At 41.5% G+C, this 23,476-nt stretch overlaps 8 protein-coding genes across 8 annotated transcripts; 5 read left to right on the top strand and 3 right to left on the bottom strand.

The window, feature by feature from the left end:
• Positions 1-188: 188 nt before the first annotated feature.
• PCOAH_00045250 (DEAD-box RNA helicase) lies at positions 189-2,759 on the top strand (the record flags this gene model as incomplete). The annotated part of the gene is made up of 1 exon (XM_020061309.1): positions 189-2,759. The coding sequence occupies one exon, from the start codon at positions 189-191 to the stop codon at positions 2,757-2,759; it is 2,571 nt and encodes an 856-aa protein (XP_019916964.1).
• A 1,168-nt stretch (positions 2,760-3,927) lies between these two features.
• On the top strand, positions 3,928-6,201 carry PCOAH_00045240 (Uncharacterized protein; the record flags this gene model as incomplete). Its single annotated transcript, XM_020061308.1, has 1 exon — positions 3,928-6,201. One exon carries the CDS (start codon positions 3,928-3,930, stop codon positions 6,199-6,201), a length of 2,274 nt encoding a protein of 757 aa, XP_019916629.1.
• A 116-nt stretch (positions 6,202-6,317) lies between these two features.
• PCOAH_00045230 (Uncharacterized protein) lies at positions 6,318-8,753 on the bottom strand (the record flags this gene model as incomplete). Its single annotated transcript, XM_020061307.1, has 1 exon — positions 6,318-8,753. One exon carries the CDS (start codon positions 8,751-8,753, stop codon positions 6,318-6,320), a length of 2,436 nt encoding a protein of 811 aa, XP_019916293.1.
• Positions 8,754-10,101: 1,348 nt separating this feature from the next.
• On the top strand, positions 10,102-10,668 carry PCOAH_00045220 (Uncharacterized protein; the record flags this gene model as incomplete). Its single annotated transcript, XM_020061306.1, has 1 exon — positions 10,102-10,668. One exon carries the CDS (start codon positions 10,102-10,104, stop codon positions 10,666-10,668), a length of 567 nt encoding a protein of 188 aa, XP_019917011.1.
• A 664-nt stretch (positions 10,669-11,332) lies between these two features.
• On the bottom strand, positions 11,333-12,355 carry PCOAH_00045210 (Uncharacterized protein; the record flags this gene model as incomplete). The annotated part of the gene is made up of 1 exon (XM_020061305.1): positions 11,333-12,355. The coding sequence occupies one exon, from the start codon at positions 12,353-12,355 to the stop codon at positions 11,333-11,335; it is 1,023 nt and encodes a 340-aa protein (XP_019916667.1).
• Positions 12,356-13,974: 1,619 nt separating this feature from the next.
• On the top strand, positions 13,975-16,791 carry PCOAH_00045200 (Uncharacterized protein; the record flags this gene model as incomplete). Its single annotated transcript, XM_020061304.1, has 1 exon — positions 13,975-16,791. The coding sequence occupies one exon, from the start codon at positions 13,975-13,977 to the stop codon at positions 16,789-16,791; it is 2,817 nt and encodes a 938-aa protein (XP_019916336.1).
• A 1,598-nt stretch (positions 16,792-18,389) lies between these two features.
• PCOAH_00045190 (Uncharacterized protein) lies at positions 18,390-20,888 on the top strand (the record flags this gene model as incomplete). The annotated part of the gene is made up of 1 exon (XM_020061303.1): positions 18,390-20,888. One exon carries the CDS (start codon positions 18,390-18,392, stop codon positions 20,886-20,888), a length of 2,499 nt encoding a protein of 832 aa, XP_019916187.1.
• Positions 20,889-21,589: 701 nt separating this feature from the next.
• PCOAH_00045180 (Uncharacterized protein) lies at positions 21,590-23,444 on the bottom strand (the record flags this gene model as incomplete). The annotated part of the gene is made up of 8 exons (XM_020061302.1): positions 21,590-21,615; positions 21,744-21,787; positions 21,934-22,051; positions 22,169-22,235; positions 22,365-22,453; positions 22,613-22,673; positions 22,776-23,048; positions 23,192-23,444. 8 exons carry the CDS (start codon positions 23,381-23,383, stop codon positions 21,590-21,592), a joined length of 870 nt encoding a protein of 289 aa, XP_019916889.1.
• Positions 23,445-23,476: the final 32 nt, after the last annotated feature.

Genomic DNA, 23,476 nt, shown 5'->3' with positions numbered 1-23,476 from the left:
TTCTGCGTGATTCTACTCGAAAGGGAAGCCCCCAAGTCGGTAGCTCCTGAAGAGGAATTCGCAAGGCATACCGTGTAGCCACTTTGCCCCAAACGGTCGAAGGAGTCCTACCACTAGGTGAGCAGAAAAGCATCCCTTCTTTACTTGAAGCCCCCCAGACAGTATAATAAAAAAAAACAGTTGGCAAAATGAGCGTAGAGGAGGAAACCCCCAGTGGCGAAAAAACCAACGATGAAAAGACGAATGATAAGGCGAAAAATGAGGAGTTAAAGGATTCACCCGCCGATGAAGAACAAAAGAAAGACGACACAAAGGAGGAAAGTAAAAGTGACGTCGAAGGGGAAAGTAAAGATGACGTCAAAAAGGAAAGTAAAGATGACGTCAAAAAGGAAAGTAAAGATGACGTCAAAAAGGAAAGTAAAGATGACGCCAAAGCGGAAAGTAAAGGTGACGCCAAAGCGGAAAGTAAAGATGATGAGAAAAGCGAAGGCAAAGATGACGCAAAGGCCGCAGCGGGCGGGGAAGACGTCATGAACATGCTGATGAGCTACCTGCAGAAGAATAAGGACGACCCGAAAATCATGCAAACCGTGCTGAGTATGATGGGCGGGCAGGGAAAAGACGGTGCAGCGGGGCTCAGCCAGTTGAAGTTGCCCAGCAGTGGGGCCAACGAAAAAGAGGCAGGGGAGGACAAAAAACCATCTGACAAAAGTATTTCCGATAAAGGCACTTCCGACAAAGACAGTGCAACGAATGGAAAGAAGAAAGACGAAGATGCAACGCAAACAAATGGGGAGAAAAAAACGGAGGAGAAAGAGACGGGAAACAAAGGGCTCAACCTCTTTGGTACGAAAAGTGAAAAGAACATTTTTCCCAGTTTTAGCTTTTCCAGTGGATTAAACAATACGGGAAATGACACAAAGGAAAAATCATCTGGTGGAGGTGGTAGCATTTTTGGAGATGGAAAGAAAAATTTCTTCGCTCAATTTGGGGAAGATAAGGGCCGCAATGGTAGTGGCAGTACGAACAAGTTCGGCTTTAGCGGATTCAGCGGGTTTGGTAATGCCACATTTGGTAACACCACATTTGGTGGCACCACATTCGGTAGTACCCCATTCGGTAGTACCCCCTTTGGCAGTGGGAAGAAGAATGAAGATGGTGCCGCCTCTACAAAGGGCGAAACAACACAAGGGATTTTCACCAAGGGAACAGGTTCAGCAGATGCTACTACAAACAAGGAGAAGGAACAAGACAATGAAAAAAGCGATACTGGGGTGAAGAAAAAATTCGACACGCTGGTGGAAGACGACGATGATTACATAATAGAAAACGCAGAAACGAAGGAACCGGTCGAAGAGGAGGCAATCTCCATGATAGAAAATATGAACATAAAAAATGACGAAAATGCAAAGGAGAAAAAGTTAAGTAACTTCGATTTCAGCAAAGCATTAAATAGTAACAACAACGAAGAAGTGAAGGACGTCAAGTTATATCGTTCTAGAAACACATGGGAAGAATTAAACATAGATAATGACCTTATACAGATATTAACATATTTAAAGTTTTTCGCCCCGTCGAAAATACAAGGCTTGGCTCTTCCGTACATTTTAAATAGTAACAGAAATTTAATAGCGCAGGCTCAGAATGGGTCAGGAAAAACACTTACCTTTGTCATTTCGATGTTGTCGAAAATAAATCGGAATGAAGGGACACTGCAAGCTATGTGTATCTGTCCAACGAGGGAATTAGCTCAACAGAATTACGATGTTGTAGGAAAGTTCACCAAATATTTAACCGTGAAAGTTTTCCTAGCTGTTCCACTCTGTGATAGATATGATAAAAACGCGGGGTTCCAAATTTATGTTGGTACGCCAGGAAAAACATTGGACCTTTTAAAAAGAAGATTTGTGGATACAAAGAATGTAACAATTTTTGTTCTAGACGAAGCGGATGATTTAATTGATATTAAAAATAATATGTCTTCCCAGGTGGAAAATATCAAAAGGTTTTTACCAAAACAGTGTCAAATTCTTCTCTTTTCTGCTACATATAATGAAGAGGTACGATCCTTTGCGGATAGGTTTGCTCCAAAAGCATCTAAAATAAGTGTCCGACAGGAAGACTTAACTTTGAAATGTGTTAAGCAGTATTATCTCTTAACAGAAAATGAAGAACAAAAATATTACTACCTGTCTGAGTTATATTGCTCCATGAGCATTGCTCAGTGTGTCATTTTTGTGAACTCAAAAGTCTCTGCTTACAATCTGTACCAGTTCATGACGGAGCGTGGCCACAATGTTACCCTCATTTGTGCCGACAGTGTTATTAGCAGGTTTACAAGAAATCAAGTGCAAAAGGCAAATGTGCTAGGCATGGACCCTAAAACGAGAGATACCCTCATGTCCGATTTTAAGAGTGGTGTATCCAAAGTTTTGATCTGCACAGATTTGCTCTCCAGGGGGATAGACGTTCCCACCATCAGCTTAGTTATCAATTTTGACCTGCCTTATGTCTTTCATGGAAGAATTTCAGAAAATTATGGTAACCATTTTTCTAACAAAAAAGTGAACATGGAAACTTACATTCATCGGATTGGAAGAACAGGAAGATTTGGCACCAAAGGAATGGCCATTAATTTTGTCAATAAAAATCAGCTCGTTCATATTAAGCAAATAGAGCAATATTACCAGTGTGTCATTTCAGACTTGGAAGTCGATTCCGAGCTTATGATCACTTCCCCGTCGAAGGGGGGGGACTAATTTGGAGAAGGAACAAGCCTGCTCTTCTCGTCCTTTCTAACAAAACTAGTTTTGTCATCGCATGAGGGGGGGTTCGGGCTAATAGGAAACCCCCCTCACATGGAAACTACGCCCATTTGGGGTAGTACCAACGACTTTCCATGAAACCTCACCCAAAGGGAGGGAACAACCAAACCAAACCAAACCAAACCAAACCAAACTACCACCCCAGCGTTGCTGCGCGCAAGGGCAATTTCGCCCATTTTGAAATTCCTTCACAGCAGCTTGGCACACACCATTTTAAGAGTTTTTTTTTTTTTTTTTTTTCTTACCACCCCATTTTGTTTGTTCCAAAATTTTAAAGCGCTTATCTGCATATACGCTGTTGTTCGGCCGAGCAGGAAATGGTAAACCGGACCAACAAAACTGCTGCGTGTATGTCTGCATATTTATGCGTATTATCAACTTTACGCCATTTTCCACCCTTTTTTACACGTTCATTTTACCCTCATTTTCGCATGCGCCCATGGCATGCCTCCTCCCTTGCACAACATGTCCACTTGAACGGTGGGTAAACTTCTCACAAGGCAGAATTAAAATTTTGCGAAAAGGTTCTTATGTGGGTACTTGGAATTGTCCCTCTGTTTTGCCAACACAGTGGGAGAAAGCACATATGGCCCCTTAAAGGGAAGTATTCTGAGGAAACCACCACTACCTCTACACATATGGAACAGTGCATATGTGGTTATTCCCGCCCGTGCACCTTTTCACGACATCCCCGTCGCCGGTCCGACCACATTTTGAAAAAAGCACATCTTCAAAAGGAAAAAATTGTAAATGTTGTAGTAACGGATGAAAGAGTGGATTTTTTTTTCTAAGGGGCACACCGTATACATATGCCTGCTTAGCAACATTTACTGCTTCACACGTACGGGGAGGGGAAAAAAAAATACTTTTAATCCTATGATGAGTTAAAGAGGCACCCACGAATCGAGACGCGAATTATTCTTGAATCCTTCCGGAAGTTAAAACTTGTTAGCAACAGCCTATCGAAAGCAGAACGTTAGGGAGGAAAAATGAAAGTCGGGTGACACATCTGTGTATGCAAGTAAGCACGTGGCTATACCCCACATAAGTGGAAGTACTAAGGAGCATTACTCTCTCCACATGTATGTGAACACCTCTACAAATGCTTGGGATAATTCTAAAAAACGCGCTCCAAAGAAGCAGGTACCATATTACTGCCCGGTTGAGTCGCCCCCATGTAAGGGTCCCACAATTTAGTAGCCAAAATGACTCCCCCTTGACAATTGAAAAGGACCATTTCTACATTAATCCATTAAGGAAATTAACCTGCATAGGATGTGGGGAATTCCTCCAAACCACAGATGAAAGAAAAACGGGGTTCGTCCCCTTTAGTGTGTACGAAAAGTACAGCAATGGGCGAATAAAGTTTTACACCAAAGTGAAGGGGGAGGAAGTGAGTTCAGTTCCTGACGGGGTGAAGGTCGATGTAAATAACTTCCCCAGTTTTCGTGTCAAGACGAAAATTATTTTGTGCAAAAGGTGCTACAGGTTACAGCATTATAAATGTACCAACATGCAATGCGAGGTGGACACGAACAGAATTGAAAATATTATAAAATGCAGGACGCAGCTGCAGGAGGAGGTCAAACGTCGGCGTAAGGGGGGGACCCCAATGAGGGGGTCATCCTCCACACAGACCGAACCGGATGAACAGGCATCCCTGGAGACCACCCCAACGGGAACCCCCACTGTTAAAAGTGAAGTGAACGAATTGTTGGAACAGGTTGAGCGTGGGAGGAAGCATAAACGGGGGGGCCCACCACATAGGAAGGAAGAGCAAAAAGAGTCCAACATAGAGGAAGGGAATGGTCGGAATGATCACATCCTACATGTTGAGGAAGAAAGAGAACAAAACAGCGTAACTGACAAAGCGGGAAGGGAGATTGACACCACCCAAATGGAGGACGCAGGGGAGAACTACTACCACGACCCGTCCTACCGTATCGACCAGAGGAGCGTAAATATATATGAGAAGAAGGACATTTTAAAAAAAAGAAATGACATGAAAAAGTTGGACGTGGAAAAAATGCAAGTAAGCACAGCCAAGTATATCCAAGGAGACAGAAATGAGGTGATGAATAATTTGATAAAAAAAATGAAAAGAAAATCCCTCGTTCTGTATCTAGTAGATATAACAAATATAGAAAATACCATCCTGCCAGAGTTGTATATAGGGTGTAAGAATAAAGACATAAATATCATATGGCTAGTTAATAAAGTGGACTGTCTACCCAAGTCGACAAACCTGGAAATGGTAAAAATCTGGTTCCGCAATTTAGTGAGGCAAATAAAAAACGCCCATATAAATGACTTAATATTTATATCAGCCTTAAAGTTCTACAATCTGAATATGTTAGAAGAAAGAATGAAGTACTATGTCGATTTGGAAAAAGGAACAGATATCTACATAGTAGGATGTGTGAATGTAGGAAAGTCATCCTTCGTGAACTCTTTTCTAAAATACATAAATTATAAGCACATAGGAGATATCTACAATAGGAGAAAAAAAGGAGGAGTTACCACATCGAATATACCATACACAACACTAAATTACAACACTTTTCAGTTAAAAAAAAATATAAAAATTATCGATACGATGGGGATTCCAACGAAGTACCAGTACTCTTCCATTTTGTACAAAGATATAGACCTAAACAGCATTTGCATAAACAAACGAATTCAACCCTTTACATATAAATTGAAGGAAAATTCATCCATTATTTTGGGTAGTCTATGTTACATCAATTTAATATATGGTTCCTTTGCCTTGGTGACTTTTTACATCTCCAATAGGGTTACTATTCACATGTGCAGAAGTGAAAAGGTGGAAGATTTTCTGGAAAAAAAAAAATGTTCCTTCTTGTACCCTCCTCATGTGAAAGCAGATTTTGATCTTCTGAAACCTTTTGTTAAACATACAGTGAAAGTTTTTGGGAAGGATTTCGAAAGCATCGATGATATTGTCATTTCTGACTTGTGTTGGTTCTCTGTCACTGGCAGGGGGGTTAAGGTGTTTGAAATATACGCCCCGAAAAATGTGAAAATATATCGAAGACCTTCTATGATTACTGATGCAGTGAAGCATACACAGGTCGATGTGTTCAAATATAAGTCCTACCGAGGAAGGACCGCCAAGGTGATGCGGAAAAAGAAGAAACTCATTGAGGAGCTCGATAGGCTAAACCCTGGCCGCCGTCAGGAAATGAAGAATCTCACCCTCCAGGGGGAGCTTGCACAGCTCAGCAACTTGGGCACCTTCAACGGCACGTCACGTGATGAACCAATCGGTGTGACCGTCTCCACTTTGGGCACCACGGCAATCGCCCCGCTCATTGGGGACAAGAGCGACATAGAAAGTATCACCCATTATTTGTAACTCCACCGATTTGAACTCCTAAACTTGTGTCCTTTTTTTGGATGTGGCCCGCCGTAGTGTGTATTAATTCTGTCCCAAATGGGCATAAATGTTTGGGGGTGGCCTCTGTTCTGCTGTTACTCCTCTTGCAGGTTATCCTGCAGATACAAGTCCAAGTCACTCTTGTATATATGATCTGGCAGCGTGAACAGGATGAGGATGTTATTCTTATCCACCGAGGCAAAGTTGTTGATTCTGAAAGGGTTGAATTTAAACAGCTTGATATACTTACACCCGTAGGTGAAGACGCAGTGGTGTTTGCTCTTGTTCACATCGAACACGTTAATAATGCCCTTATTATTTAGCGACCCAATATAATTAAACCCTTCAATGTTACACCAAAAGAGGGAATTGATAAATGTGTCTGAATTGAAGAAATCTTCGTTGTAATAATTATTATACGAATGATCGTAGAAGTAATTCACATTGGTGGGGTTGGTGAATTCTCCATTCTGTACAGACGTCTGGTAGGGATCGAAGTAAGACTCATCAAAGCTGTAGTTATTGTAGGAATTATCGTGAATAACTTTATAGGGCAAGCTACTATTAATAAAACGCAAGTCAAAGATGAAAATGTTGTTTAAAGAACTTAGGCAGATCAGATTATTATCATCGCTGTTGTATTTATCTATATCTGAAATTTCGTACTTGGTGATTTTCTTATGAACGGAGTATACATTCACGTTGCTATGTACGCTGAGATTGCTACCATTAACGTCGTTCAGTGCATTATCGTTGTAACCGGCGTGCACGTTGTTATTCCTCATCCGGATGTCAAACAGGGAGAAGTACCCACTGTATGTAGAACCTATAACCAGCGAATCGTACAACCACTTCACATTGCTATACAGCTCATTCGTCTTAATGGAGATATATGGATTCATTTTAGATACGTTGATGTGATCGTTTTCACATTTATTTTCGCCACTACGCACGGTATTCCCATTAATGTCGTAGATAAATATGTTTTTATCATCCCCATTGCTGAGGAGGTAATTATTTTTGAAGGAGAGTCCCTTTCCTGTTTTTTTGTGTCCAACCAGTTCGAGTAATAATTCCCCATCGTATATTTTTCTCTCCTCTTTTTTTTTTTTATAACTTTCCGATGATTTGTTTTCGCTACTTTGGTGGTTATCCCCATTTGGGGGGGACTCTTTTTTGCTACTAACAACTTTTTTTTTTTTTTTGGAGCGACTTGGGGTGGTCTTCCCTTTTTTTTGATTCCTCCGTTGGGTTTTCCCCCGTTGGGTTTTCCCCCGTTTTCCTTTCCCCTCATCGTCGTCACTATCATCGTCCTCATCATCCTCATCATCCTCATCATCCTCATCATTATCATCATCATCGTTGTCGTTTTCGTTTTCCATTATGCTACTACTGCTTCTACTTCCCCCTTCGGCGCGTTCTGCCCCGTTGGTAGCGTCACTCTGGTTGTCTACTTCACCGGGCAAAGTCCCATCTTCACTTAATTTCCTATCCTCAGATTCTTCATCTTCCATCCTGTTAATCCGATCGATGGTTTTTCCAATGTTGTAGAGAAATATATTCCCCCGTATGGACTTACCCGCTATGATAACATTTCCTGCATCACCCCCTTGGTTGGTCTCCTCTTGGGTGTTCATCACATCTGTGCCTCCGTATAGGATACTCGAATTCGTGCAGTAGTATGGAATGTTCAAACAGTTGTACCTCTTAACAAGTGGGATATGCTTATACTTACTTTTATAGTATTTTTTAAAAGACTCATCTAGGGAGTTATCTGTGAGGGAGGAAGGGTAGAAAATTTCTTTCTCGTTTTTCTTGTTCACTTCCTCCTTTGTGACCACACGTAGTATGCTCATTTTGTAATTTTCTTTCCTACTGGAGTTGTGAAAGAGGACAATGCCTTCGTTTAAGTACTGGTAGTTTTTTTCCTTCTGTTTTCGGTTCATATTCAACACGTCGATATTGCTTACGTTACTGTGTAGGTTGGTTATTAGAATGTCTGAATAGAGGTCTATCATGTTTTTCCACCAGAGGCCGATTAGGACGTCCTTCTTTTTGTAGTGATCATACACCAGGGTCTGCTTCGTGAATACTCTGTTAACACTGTGTATAGCATTCTCTTGACCGTTCTCTTCATCATTAGGGAGGTCTGCCCCTTTTCTTCTCCGCACTCTGTTACGTCTGTGTCGATTCAGGTGACCGTTTCGCAAATCGTGCATACTTCCCCACTCGTCTGCATTTTCTTCCCTCGTCATATATTTGGACGAGCAGGACGAAGAGGACGTCGAGGACTCACTTTCATCGGTGGAGCTTTCATCCGATTCTTCTTCCTCTGTACTTTCCTCTGTATTTTCCTCTGTATTTTCCTCTGAATTTTCCTCTACATTTTCCTCTTCATTTTCCTCTACATTTTCCTCTTCATTTTCCTCTACATTTTCCTCTGCTTCGTTTTTTCTGCTTCGCAATTGGTACTTACTCGTCCTAACCGTGTTGGCCCTTTCGTTTAGCTGCCCCCCCCTTCTGTGCCTCATCTTTTCCCCTCCTACTTTGGATAGCCTCTTATTTGGACTGGTCAATTCTTTTTGCTCTCCCCACGATTGTAAGGAGGATTATATTTGGCTACCTTACGCGGTGCCAACTACTACCACCACTACCAGTAACTACTTAGCAGCCTTTTTTTTTAGGAGCTCAGGCCAGGTTTGCGTATTACCCCTGGAAAACATCTTCTAAGGGGATGCTTGTCCTTCGAAATATGATCAAGCCGTTTGTTCACATTTGAGTCCATTCGAATTTTTTGTCGACATTGTCCTCTCCCCTTTAGCTGTTTTTCTAACAATTCCCCCATGGCCTACTTGAAGCCTCCCTGCCTGAAGTACGCTTGAGGCAGTGTTCCCCACCGTTGCGGCTCGATAACCCTGTATGCGAATCGATTTTCCCCTTCGAGGTGAAGTTAATTCGTTTAGGAGGGACTTCCACGGAAGGGAATCCATGCTGATACACACGGGTTCCAAAAGGTCGTGACAGTTTTTTTTTTTTTTTCTTACTCGCGTAGAGTGCTACATAGACGAACCGAGTTACAAAGCGGGGAGAAGAAAAAAAAAAAAAATAAAAAAAAAAGATACGGGAGAATTGAAGATGAGAAAAAAAACGACCTTTTTCCCTTCCCATAAACGGATAAAAAAAAAAAAATAAATAAATCCAATGCATATTTAAAAAAAAAAAAAATCACCACGTAGATAATATATAATGTTATATGCTCATTTTATGTGTATCTCCAAACAGGGACGGGGGGGGAAATAAAAATTTCCAATTTGGGAACACGTTCGTCCTTTCTGCATTCTTCCTGCCCCATCTGAAGAAGAGCTGAGTTTTGGAGGAAGGAAAAACACGTCCCCCTACCATGCTCTGTCAGCACGTATGTAGCGTTGTCCGTTCGGTTCCGCATCGAAAGGGGTAAGGACCCACCAAAATAGCAACATAAGAAAGGCAGTACGCTGCGGCATAGGGAGAGAGTTCCTTCCCCGTCCCCCAATCTGCGCATGCGGTGATCCCCAATTGCAGTGGAGTTGTTTTAGTTTAGAAGATCCCTTGTTAGCAGTTTCAAAGTAGACACCCCAAAAAGAAAATGCGGGCGTAACGGAAGAACTACCTACCACGCACACCTCCTTGTACTCTTACAAGTGTAGAGGGCAGTTTGCATATTTGGAGGAGAATACAGAAACAGCGGGGACGTTTCCATTACCACGTTACTCTGCCCACCAAGTGGAAGGTCTACTTGGGATATACCCCCATAGCGGTTATAAGGGAATGCCTCTGCCCGGACATACGTAAGAAAAACCTGACGAATGGAATATACCCGCCACCGTAGCTGCGCCAAAAATGATTCCATTTTTCAAAATCGGAATTGTTCTGATAAGACAAGTCAGCAAACCTATATCGGGATACATAAAAAAGAAAGCGATAGAAAATAAAAAATTTAAAAGCATATGTATATACTGTGGAAAAAAGTACTACTTCTTTGAGCAGTACATTCAGAAGAAATTCTACAACGCAAATGCCACCAACGTTAATTATAGTTCCTATATAAGTGAGAACAAGTCCGTTAATGTAGGAAGCGAACTCCTAGGAGAGACCATTATCTTCCTAGTGGCAGCACTTATCATTGTAGCAGAATATAAGAGGAACAGCTTGAAGGAGGCAAAAAAAGAAATGGTTTTAAACCATAAGTTGGAAACGCTGAAATTACAAGTTCTGGAATTGCAGAAGGAAAATGATGAAATTATGAATGTCGTTTTTCCGAACAGGAAGAATGTGCGTGATAGTAGAACCTTCCATGTTACGCACTCCAATTTTTTTAAAGATCTTTACAACAGAATTGTTGGCACCCCGGATGATGATCAATCTACGCAGGGCGACCAGCCAGATAAGGACAAAACGGACGGCTAACCACATTGCAAAGGTAAATGAATCGCCCAAGTGGCATACATATAAAACGGCATAACAATTCCCCATTCGAATGGTCGATACACTGGAGAGGTGCCCACGTAAGGGCCTTCACACATTTTTGCGCGTACATCTTTAGATACATATCAAATGTTATATGGCGCTAATGTCGGTGAGGTCCCTACTTTTTTTTTTTGTAACATTGGTTTGCCATCGGTGGGCGGCACACGCATCTGCTGGATTATGTCAGTACGATTGCTTCACCTGCACGTAGGTGTGCCCCACTTTCCTTTTTTTTGTGTAACTCCATCGTTGCGTAAAAAGCACTTACGTGTAGACGAACCGCGATTTCAAAATTTCCCATTTGAAACGTCCCAATTAATAGGCATTAAAAATGTCATTTGAATTATTCAAAGTGGGGCAAAGCAGTTAATAGCGGGGAGGGCAAAAAATGTGCCATGTTGAGTCGGCTTAAAGAAGTACAAACACGTATTTTCACAAAAAAAAAAAAGAAAAAGGATAACCATGTGATGAATTACGAATGCATGAAAAGTGGAGATCCCTCCGAAACGGTCATAACTGTTCCTACTCAATTGTGCGATTTTTCAGCATTGCACACATAAACGTGCAACACCTTCCGTATAACGTCCCCCCTGATGTTTGGCAATCACTTCTTCTTACCCGTTCTGTACTTAATTTGCGGAACGGCAGAAAGCTTCACAACGTCGGTGCTCTTACTGGTGGCCTTCACACAGTTGGCAACAAAGGAAGACAACTTGTTGAAGTCTTCAAAATCTTCGTTGTAAAAATTGCCGTAGTAGTTATCCCCCTCCGTGTTGCTTGAATTAAAGAGACAAAGCACATGGATATCCCTCTTCTTGTCATAGGAAGAAAAGACTTCATCACTGAGTTTGAGCAGATACTTCCTGTTGTCGACAATCATCGGACTTAGATCGAAGTATTTATTGTTCACAAAAATGTCATTAATGTAATTGTATTTTATGCTACTATTTGTCATATGAATTCCAGAAATGAATAAAATACATTTTTTATTTTTATTTAAACATTTGGTCTGAAATTGTGGAAACTTTGAAAAAAATGGCACACTGAATACTAATGCTTCTCTCACAAAGGATACCAATTTTTTCTTGTTATCCATCATGGCTAGCGAAATTGGTTTTGGCTTCCTTCCGTAACAAACGATGAAGGCCTTCGTCTGAGGATCCATGGCAAAACGCTCATAGACAGTTTGCTTACTGGGAAGTAAACTCTTACAGTTTATAATTGCAATGTTCAGTATATCTGGAAAACTTAATCTGCTGGCATTAATGGCCGGGTGAATTATCTCCTGTTTATCATTTTTACAATAAACCAAGTATGGCTTGTTATTGAAAAATATTTCCTTCAATTTTTCCGTATCGGACACGTCAATGTACTTGAACTTGTAAAAGTGCGTGTGGTAAAATTGCAGCAACATTTGAAAGAAGCCATTAAAAATTAAAAAAATGATAAATAATCCCATAAAAAAGGAGTACTTGTATTTCGCTTTTACCTTATTATCTAAAATGTATTTCACATAGTTGAAGGCAACTTTGATAGCATTTTTTTTTTTTTCCTCCTTCTCCCCCGAGGGGGCGTCCTTTGTGTCTTCCCCCACTTCTCCTCCCTTCCTGCTTCGTAAAAAATTCATCCTTTTCTTAGGTGCGTGATGAATCCACTTTTTTTTTTGGAGGTGTTATTTCGCGTAAACGGGGAGGGGCGTCTTATTTAAAAAGGTATCTTGCGTAATGAGCGCTTTCCCTGGGTGCTTGCCAAAACGTATGTCTGTATGTGGACCTTTCCACCCTGTTGCAGTGGTTTTTCCCTCAACACGTTCCTATATGTTTCTATATATTTACTTGTATGAGCGCATGGGAATGTTTTCCTGGTGTGATGGTGACCCCTCTTTTTCGAACAGGCTATCTACACCCGAATGGTACGTTGCAATTAGGAGCTCTTCAGAATTGTTCCCAACGGAATGAACGTTCCCCTTTTGGCATTTACGTTCGTTTTTGTAATCCCCACTAATGTAGATTTCTTCCTTTTATCCTTTATTTGTGGGAAAAATGGCTCAGTTTGTTTTTACTCTGTGCAGATTATACTGCGTGGATTTACAAGTACATGCTTCTGCTGTTAATCTGGCAGGGCTCTACTCCACCATCGAGGGGTTATCTTTAACTATATTTCTGTTCAACTGTCACCCCAATGCAAACTATAGGTGAAAAAACAATCTCACGTTTGGCATGTGCTTGTGGAGTTGTACTATTTGGTAGACAATAACGCACGACAGCTAAACTTTGAAAAGGTGGAAGTTCCTTAAATTGTACAAAAACGACACAGTTGGGGAAACCTATTCGGTCGCTACGAAGATGGGATAAAAAAAAAAAAAGTAAAAACTGGAATACGGATTGGCACGGTAAACAGAATTCTCTATCATGTATAAGTTTATGTTTGCCTCCCCCAAGGGGAAAAATCATACACAAATGGATACAAGTGCGGATGACGCAACTATATTGACATACCACAATGCGGTAGCCCATTCATTTAGATAATTTTGCTTAGCAAATTGCTGAGCTATAAAAAAGAAGGTTCTAAAAGCGTGCTAGCCTTTTTTGTGCAAGGGGGGAGGTGTTTTTTCTCTCAGTCCCAGTAAGTTCCATCCAAGTGGAAACAAAATAATCACCTTTCGAGAATTTATGTGACTGGGAAAAAAAAAAAAAAAAAAAAAAGAACCAAGCGAATATGCGAAAGGGAGAAAAAATTAAAATTAATTCAACATATATTATTGCAAAAAAAAAAAAAAAAAAAAAAAAAAGTTTCCCTTTAAATGTTGCAGTTACAAATTTCCCGCGCCCAAAGTTAAGCACTTTTTGAGGTGCGTTCTTTTACCGGCGTTACTGATCCCATTGTGCATCTAATTTGGTTCAGCTTGAAATTTATCTTAGTGAAGCAATTCTACTTGGGGGGACAACACCACCCAACGAGTTTTTCCCCACATATATATGTGCTGCTACATACGCTGCTATATGTGCCGCTGTATGCTTTATGATGTGAGTTAATATGCACGTGCAAATATGCGTACGGGGTGACAAACATTTTAATTTGTGCATCTGCGGACGAGGGAGGGTAAACCCCCCAAAGGAGCGAGAAAATAATGAAAAATAAAAGAAATGCACATGATAATCAACTTCCGATGTATTCCTCCACGTCACGGATTCTCCCTGCCATTAAACAGACACATGCGGAGGCCCCCCCAAAATATGAAACACCATGCTGCCCCGAATGAAGCTAAAAAGACAGATAATATTTGCGAAAGAAAGAAAATTCTCACAGGGGGGTTGTTGCCGCTTCATCCTCACCAATAGAGAGTTACAAAGTAAACTGAAGAATAACAGCCTCCTCGTTAGGTTAATAAAAAATGTCATTCCAAGTGGCGAGAAAGAAAAAGGGATCAGTCACGAGGACGAGGGGCAGATCATCCATTTGGGATTTTCCTACCTTTACAAAAATGTAACCGTTAACAAAGTGGGGAAAAGAAAACTCACGTGGTATGGGGCGTCTAGTAAGTACAACGATGATTTGCTTTCCAATTTGAGGAATGAAAATTCCATCGACTTGTACCATGAAGTTGCCCTTAGCCACTATGTAAGCAGAGGTAATATGAAGGAGGTGTACTCCTATGTGATGAATTGCTTAAACAGGCTGACCCCCCAGCAAGTCCTGCTAACTTTGCACAGCTTCCTCATGCACGGTGTGCAGGTAGATCATTTAATAAAAATAAACGAGCACGTAATAAATAACATTTATAATTTCAAGACAAGTGAGCTGATTTTAATTCACCTCTTTTATGTCTACTTTGAGGGGAACTACAAAAATGGCGTAGCGGGGCATCAGCATGATCCTGTCCTTTACCATGAACCCCCTTTTGGAAAAGACGAAAATGATTATCCCCACAACCATACTGATGCTGAGTGTTCCTCGTCCATCTGCATCAGCAACCCCGTGAAGGATAAAATTGGCACCTTGGCGAAGGAACTGATTAGATACACCTCCCATTTGTTCTACAAGAGAAGGGAACATTTGCTCCTAAACCAGGTTGAAGAAATTCTATTCATATGGAGCAAGTACAATTTGTACCATAAAGAACTATTCGATCACTGTGTTAGAGTGGTCGAAAGGTCCATGCATTCGTTGAAGGTGGACTACATGGAGTTGGTTCTAAAGGGGGAGTCCTCTCCTCTTACTAATATTAGAAAGGAGTCTATTCACCACTTGAACAATTTTGACCTCGTCATTAAATGTTTTTATCACCTTTCTGGGGTGAGAAAAGTGACCCTCTTGGAAGAGACCCGCCTGAAGTACTTTTCCCAGTTTGCGCTCTTCCTACGGGATAACATTGGCTTACTGATCCAGTTACCCCTTTGCAAGCTGTTCATGCTTTTGCAGGTGAGTGAACATACCCATGCGAAGTGCGAAATGGAAAAGGGGGACCACCTAAGGGGTCACCTCTTAAGCCTCATCGAGGGAAGGCTAAAGCGAACCAACCAGGATCACCACTACAGAAGGAGCACCTACCCACAGGAAGCGTCCAAAAATGTGTCCAAGTGTGTACGGGTGTTAGACGCGGTGCATGCATACTACTCTGACGTGTGTAATTCGGATAGCAAATACATTAGCGCGAAGCAACCACCTACCTGTGTCCGTACCGATCAAATTTGTGAGAAGTATCACAACGTGGGTGAGACGATCGGGGGGATCCCCACAGATGCATCACTCCCTAAAATGAACAACACGTTTAACGCGATCGCTGAGCTAAAAAATTGCATGCATAGTGCTGAAAGTAGCCATATAGCTACGCACCAAAACGGCCGAAGAGACCAAACGGGCGTGTTAAATTGCCCCCCAAACTTAACATTTCTGAGCAGCATTAATGAGTACATTGCGGTTGGAAGTGCATCCTGTAAAAAGTACCTCCCTACCCTCCTATCCACGTTGAAAGGACAAAAAAAATTCCAACACATGCTCCTTTACTTTATAAATATTTTGGACAAAGGGAGTGGCGCGAATGTATTGATCCCTTATATAAAGTTAACGTGTGAATATGTGAGCAATATCTACGTGCTGTCCTACATGGGGTACCTTTATAAATGCGCCATCGCGAGCAAGGATTTTTCCAACCGAGCCAATTTTAATTCAGAAAAAGTCTTGGCATTACTGTCAACCTTGCACACACTTATACGTAACGATTATCAGGTTTTAGAGTCAGACGCGTGCAGTGGCAATCCCCCGAATGTGTCACCAAATGGAATAACATTTCACCAAAATAACGAACAATTCCTTACATCCCTGCGTGAATGTAATCCAAATGTGTATGAACATGTTCAGGCAAATTTACTCCACTTAAATTTAAAGGAAATAAAAAAATTGGACGAATTTCTTTTCCATTATGTGTATAAACATATGGTGAATGATACGTTCGAATATTTGGCAAATGTAGTACCTTATATGAATAGCCAACCGTTAGTTAATCGCCTTCTGTGGCTTTTTGTACAGATAAATAATTACTACAGTGTGCATGCCAACGAAGGGGGAGCCCCGATAGGAGAGAAAATTGCAACTTTATTTTTCCAAAAAATTTGCATTTTGAATTTTTTAACAACATACCAAGATAGGAATGATAATTGCTACGAAGCAGCGAAGAATATTTTAACCTACGTACGTCTGGAAAAGGATGTTGAGAGGGCCCTTTCAAATTATGTGTTAAATTTATATTTTAAAAACTACACTGGCCGACTTGGTAATGAAGGCATATTCGCATACATTACGGACATCCTACAAAAATTGTCCAACTGTAGTTGCGTCTTAACGTATCATCAGAACGATGGGACTTTTCTGATATGCTCAAATGGGACTGACCAGTTAAGCGGCCCATTAGTGGGGAGCCAAATTATGCACATAATAAATACGCTTTTGCAAAACAACTGCTGCGCCCATTTGATTAACTTCCTCTTTTTGATTAATGCAGGGGTTAGCTTCGGCACTCTCTTTGGCGGAATTAGGAACCATCTTTATTCCTACGCATTTTAGCTTCCTCCATTAGACCATTGCCATGTTACACATTTGGCTATCCCGTCATAGTTGCACCAATTTCTTCATTAAGAAAATTTTACGGATGCACTTTTTTTTTTTTTTTTTATTTGTACCGTTCGCTCCGTTACTCACAAGTTGCGGTGTCCCAAAAGGGGACCCCCCCACCCCTGTGCATACGTATGGCCGAAATAACGGACGGGCTGCTTTGTTTTCGTTTCCTTGGGGCGGAATACCATACATGTAATGTAATATACCCGTCTCCATTTTTGCTCCCTTGGGAGGAATATACCTAAACGGTTAACATGGTGTTCAGTCCACCCCGCTCCGGTTTCTTACCATTCGGATAGAACGTTTGAAAAATTGCAGAAAATTTGAAAATTGTTAAGATTTAACATTTTTTCGTAAATCTTTACAACTTTTACAAAAACTGGTCACCCCGAAGACGCGCTGAGCCCCCACCGCCGTGACAAAGAAGGATTAAAAAAAAAAAAAAAAAAAAGCAGTTTGTTCCCGAGGACGTAACACATTTGTGTCACGTATATGTACCAAGTTGCAAATGAACACCTTTTTCAATCGCACACGCGAGGTGGGGCCACTGAATGAATGCATTCCGCACGACGGCGACAGCATACCGTTTTGTCACCCCCCCCCTGATTATGTGGAGAAATGCATTTGTAAAATGAAGCAACTTGCCCAATTGGCAAGGATAACTTGTTTTATGTGCACATATATTTTCTTCTTCTTTTTTTTTTTAAAAAAAAAATGAAAACTTCAGCGGACTTGTGAATGTTTGCGCATATGTAGGCCATGCGCGTGCAATATGCGCGTATGTACGTATGTAAAGTATTTTGCCGTTTGGCCTTTTTGCCATTTCCGCCATTTCTGCAATTTGTTTTTTTTTTTTGCCGTTTCTTTATACCCCTTTTTTTTACCGCGCGTCACCCCTTTTGCTTTTCCTTTCATGTCAGCAACTGAACGAACCCTTTAACATTGATGTACCATTTTTTGAAGGAGAGACGTTACGGAGGGGGAAGGCTGGAGAGGCCTGCAAGAGAATGAGCGGAGAAAGTGCCAGTCGCGAATTTTTCCCCTTAACGGATGTATTTCGCCGAACCTTGGCGTGAACACATACGTAATATACGTGTGGCTGAAGAGGAAACATCATAAGCACGAATAAAATACACTGACGGTAGAGGTCCCCCACGAATGAGTACTTCAGGAAGCAACGTGACAGAAGAGATTCTTCCTTTTCTCCCCCATTCTGCTTATTCCAATTTGGTGACGTAGTGCAGGGTACCAGCGCGCACCTACCCATAACAGTTGGAAAAAAATTCCGCCGTTTCAGACCAGGGGGGAGCACCCAAAGGAGAGGAATGTGTTGAGGCTTCCCATAGGAGGAGGCGTGCTTAATCGGATAATCAGTTTTAAGCGGAAAACCCAAACGGACGGCCTACGTCGGAAGGCACGCCAAGAAGGAAAGGGTTAATTAAACAGAAAAGAAAGTATCCACGTGGGAAGGAAAAACTGCTTCCAAAGTGGAGCGAAGTTAAAGCAAACAGGAGGAACCGTCCATTTAGTAGAATATTCCCCCCAAGATGAACCGCCTAGTCTTGAACAAGGCAACCTCGTCGAACGACGAGCCCACGCCAGGATACCTCTACAACGAAATATCGCAAATGGCCTTCTGTTCCAAGGAGTCCATGAACCTCGTGGGAGAGTACCTCCTAAAAAAGTTACAAAGGACAGACATCAATGTGAAGTTAAAAACGCTTAAAATATTGAAGCATCTATGTGATAATAAAAGATCCGATTTTCGTAATTTTTTAAAAAAAAAAATAGAAATAATAAAAGATTGCCAAGCATGCAATATAGTCCATGATGAGCTCAAGGGGGAGACTCCTTCCATGTTGGTGAGGAAAGAAGCATCGGATTTGGTTAAGCTGATTTATTCTTATGACGCTGCAGAGGCGGATGGGAAAAGCGCGTCTAACAATAGTCAGGAGATGATGAAAAATAATAGGATACAGGGTTTCGGAAATTCCCACTTTGAAAGGAACAACACTGCCAATAGCGGTATGCACAGCAACGTGCACAGCAGCGTGCACAATAGTTATGGAATCCCCGCAGGGGGAAGTGGAGGAGCAGGCAATACATTCGACACAAACCCAGCTAACCAAATGGGGAACAATTTTAACGACCGAAATAATTACATGAGCAAAATGTCCGGGTTTGGCAACCCCTATTTTAAGCAGAACCCTGGCCAAAAAACAAAAAGCGAAATGGCTATGCAGTATCTAAACGAAGTGGCCAACAAATATATCCCCTCCTCCTTTGTGAACAAAATTAACAAGGTTAGTGCGTCTCTTTCGAAAAATTACGCCAACGGATCGCTAAACATACAGAGCATTATGAACGGTAACGCCTTTAGCAGGAACGTGGAGCGGAACCGCGTTGGAAGGTCAACGGTAACTCATCACGGTGGAGGTGGTTACCCTGGTAACGGGGGGATGTATCCCACGAACAGTAGCAACCAAAGCGGGATTAGCAACTCCTTCGGTAGGCTACACCACAGTGGAGGCTTCCAAAACGTGAGGAGAGAGGACCTGGGAAGAAAACCACAGGAATCACAAACGGCAGGAGTTTATGAAAGAAAAGTAATCGAAGATGTGTTGATCAACGCAGGAATTAATAAAGTACCTGCTGAAGGTCTGTTAAATGAATTTGCCCAGAAATGTGAAACACTAGACACAAAACTTATTGTGTCCATTCTTACCTCCAAGCTGAGGTTAAAATATATCAGTGAAGAGGACAACTGGAAAAATAAATTAAAGGTACTCTGTGCGATAAAGCATCTGCTGATACATAGGAAGAGGAAAGAAAATGAAAAGGCAATCGAAACGTTAGAAGTTCTTATTCAATGTTTGAAGGACCAAACTTTGGAAGAACTTTACCGATGCAAAGAAATTAAGCATTTAAAAAAACAAGTTTTGGAAATTTTTGTCTTGATGGGTCTTCGGGCTAAGCAACCTAGTGAGGACGTACACAGGAGGGAACCCATTTCCAGTGTGGAAGTCCCCAACCTACTCGACATGGATGACGAAGTGACGGTAAATATAACCAGTAGCAGTGGCAACGGTAGGAGGAACACCACCCACGGGGGGGGCACAACCAACACACAGGGTAGTTACCCCATTACAGGTGACGTATATCCAAGCGGCTTCCACAATGACAACACGTCGGCCAGCAGTTTGGACTTTCTCTCTCATAGGGAAAACTACCCAACTGAACGAAGTAACCGAGATAATTTAAAAGTGGACCCCGTGGACGATTTAATAATCCATTTTGATCACCTTTCCATGGGGGCTCCTCCAAATGTGGACGCCCCCCAAAGGAGAAGTAACAACAAAAGTGGAACAAACAACAGCGAACTGTTTAGCAGCCTCCATGTGAAGTACCAACACGAAGGGGACACACGGCACACATATCGAAACAACGATATGAACTTTTCCACTGGGCAAAGCATCCAAAATGGAAAAAAGAAAAACCCAGTCGAAATGTTAAGCAGTGCACGCACCCCTACTACACAAGGTAGTAGTAACCAAATTAACCTAAACGAAACCAGTGAAAATAATCTGATTTTTCTAGAAAATAATAACCAAGGGGGAAACACAAAAGGAGCCATAGGAGTGGAAAAAAACCTTCCTCATTTTAACGAGGCAAATGATTTCTTCTCCTTTGATAACGCTACAGATTCCCACTTTGCCGGTGCAACCTCAGTACGCAGTTGCGAAAAAGGACAAGTCCAGGGATATACACCCCCATACGGAGCAGGCATAATGAAAAGTAATAGTAAGTCCTATGATCAACCCCCCCAGGGGAACTATCCCAAGATGCATTTAAATGACCCAAATAAATCCGCGGGCAAATTTCAGAGCCAACTAACCACCTCGGGGAATTTTTCCAACACAGATGACCAGATAAATAATTTTTTTAACTCCTTTGCCATTTCGTCGAAGAGAAATGAAGAAGGAAGTAAAAAGCCCAGCGTGCAGATTGACGCGTTTGAATTGTTGGCTGATGAGCTGAAGCTGTGAGTGTGTGTTGTACATTCATTCACATATTCACTCTTCTGCCTTTTTTCCTTTTTTTTTTTTTTTTTTTTTTTTTTTTTTTTTTTGCAATATCACCCCACCCCTTTGTACCATTTGATTTTGTGTGAAAAACTCTTCCGTGGGCGCAAAGCGGAACGCATCAAATTTTTGTTTAAAGTTAATCACATTGTAAATGAGGAAAAAGGACAGGAACGGTCAAAATCCAAACCGAGCGTCCCTTTTTTTTTTTGCAAAAAATTAAAGGCATGTTGCAAACTTCCACGCGGGAGTGTGAAAAAAAAATGTAAAAAATGTAGAAGAGCGTGCTGCTTGGGTTAACCTGCCAACGTTGGTATTATTTTTTGTCGTGATGAATGTAGACAACCCGTTTTGTCTCCCAAAGGGAAAAGCGAAAAGAGAGGTGTCATCCCAATTTTGCAAACGACGTGTCGCTCAAATGGGAGAGAAATCTCTGAAGTTTGGGCTCGTATATTTTCCTTCCCGTTGGAAATTTCCTTCATCAGTCTGTCTGCAACGTCTTCGTGAAGGTGGTCACAAAGGGGGATGATTCTCGTAGTAAATCTTTTACAAAAAAGACGTAAGGGAAATAATGTCCCTCCCCAAAGAAATCACATTATACTACTATGCAGCACAGTGTGATGGAAAAGCAACCTCCCCATGAAGCCCCGTTACAAGTCCCCCGCCTACAGTTGCACATATGAGTTATCCCCTGCAAAGTGTCAAATGAGTGAGAAAAAAAAAAAAAGTTATATCATTTTTACTTCCTTTTTTTTTTTTCTTGTCATGTTGAACGAATGGGAAAATAAAAAGATCACTTCGCAAGTGATGTGTGTTAACCTGCAAATTGAGGAATCTTCAAATTGTACTTCTCCACGATGGAACTGCCGCAAAAAAAAAATAAAAAAATACCCTATCAAACTGTATTACACTACATTAAAAGACGTACGCCGAATTGTAAGCCCAGGTGTGCTCACTAGTGAACCCCAACAAGGATACACATAGCAGAGAGAAAAAAAGGAACAATTACTTCGGTATGAATCTCCCCCCCAAGTAATGCTTCTTCCCATAATGTCGAACCCCCTCCTTGGGAAGCATCAACGATATGTTCATTTCGGAGTTGACAGAAAGGGCGTTTGCTGCGCTGCCTGGTTTGGAAAAAAAAAAAAAAATGAAATATAAAAATATATATATTCGTTTAACTTGATTAGGCACATTTGATTGTTCGTTTGCTTTCCCTTTTTTTCGCTTCCCATTTTTCTCACCCCCGTCTATGTTTATGCCCGATGGTACGTCCACCGACACGACGGGCTTGTTGCTCTGGTTAATGATCTGCGGGGGGGATTCAGAAAGTGCAGGAAGTTCGTTTTTTTCGCTACGCAAATGTACACAGTGAAGGGAATACAACAGGACAGACGAAAAAAGACATATATGAAATGCCACAGGTGGGACGAGCCCTACATGGATTATCTCGTCGAAGGGGCTCCGAGGTTCTCCTTTGAAGCTAAACCCAAATAAGGCATCCACGACTAGGTCGTACATCTTCACGTCTGCGCATGGAACGAAACGACATTATGAATTCTTCCATGATTTGGGAGTACGTGCGGGTTCTTTGCACACGCGTATAAATATATACACTTAACTAGACACATACAGGTATTTATATGGTTATATGTATGTATGCCCATTTCTATGCCCCCTCGACGTACCTTCACCTGTTGCGGACTTCACGACGGGCACGTGGTAATGCTGCAGTAGATTCAGCAGCCTCTGTGTAAGAAGGGAAAGTAATCACACTATGGTGGGAGCACTACAGCAGTGTGTAGACAGGGCGCTACGGTCACACCCAGATGAGAAAGACACGCCTCTCACCTGAAACAAGACCTTCTTATTCTCCTTCGGATAGGCAACTGTGACGTTGTAGCCAAATTGCTTCAAATGGCGAGCCGCGACTAAGCCATCGCCCCCATTATTACCAGGCCCACAAAATATGATAATTTTTTTAAATTTATCAAAACTGTATTCCTTACATATTATCTGCGCAATGGAAAGTCCGGCCAATTCCATTAACTGCTCGGTGGTATAACCAACATCGTCGCTCATCAATTCGTTGTCAATCGTTTGTGCTAGCGATTGGGATAAGTACTGTACAGAAGGAATGGCGTCAAATGAAAAAAAAAAAAAAAAAAAAAAAAAAAAAAATTGCTTAATTTGCCTGACTGTTCAGGCGATTTTATTAAATTGTGTAGCTTTTTTTTTTTTTTTTTTTTTTTTTTATTAGGTCTCACCGTCACTTCCATACTGCTCGAATGCACACAGGTACTGGTACAGTTCGTTCTTTTCCCTTTAAATGATCTGACGTTGCTGATGCGGACTCTACCACGGAGGTTAAATTTTACAAACCTCAGGAATCCCAACAGGCACACGCTATTTGGAAATGCAAGGTGATTGGCGCTTCGCAACAAAAGTTCCTTTCTCATGACTTCTTTGCCTTATTAACCTTGGAAGAGTATATGAATAAATATGCTTTCTCCGAGTGGCTACCATAGGCTTCATCACAATTGAGCATATGA

Source organism: Plasmodium coatneyi, chromosome 12, assembly GCF_001680005.1.
Source record: "Plasmodium coatneyi strain Hackeri chromosome 12, complete sequence".
NCBI lineage: Eukaryota > Apicomplexa > Aconoidasida > Haemosporida > Plasmodiidae > Plasmodium > Plasmodium coatneyi.
Note: the sequence above shows the minus strand (reverse complement) of the source record. Positions and strands in the feature narration are given on the sequence as shown.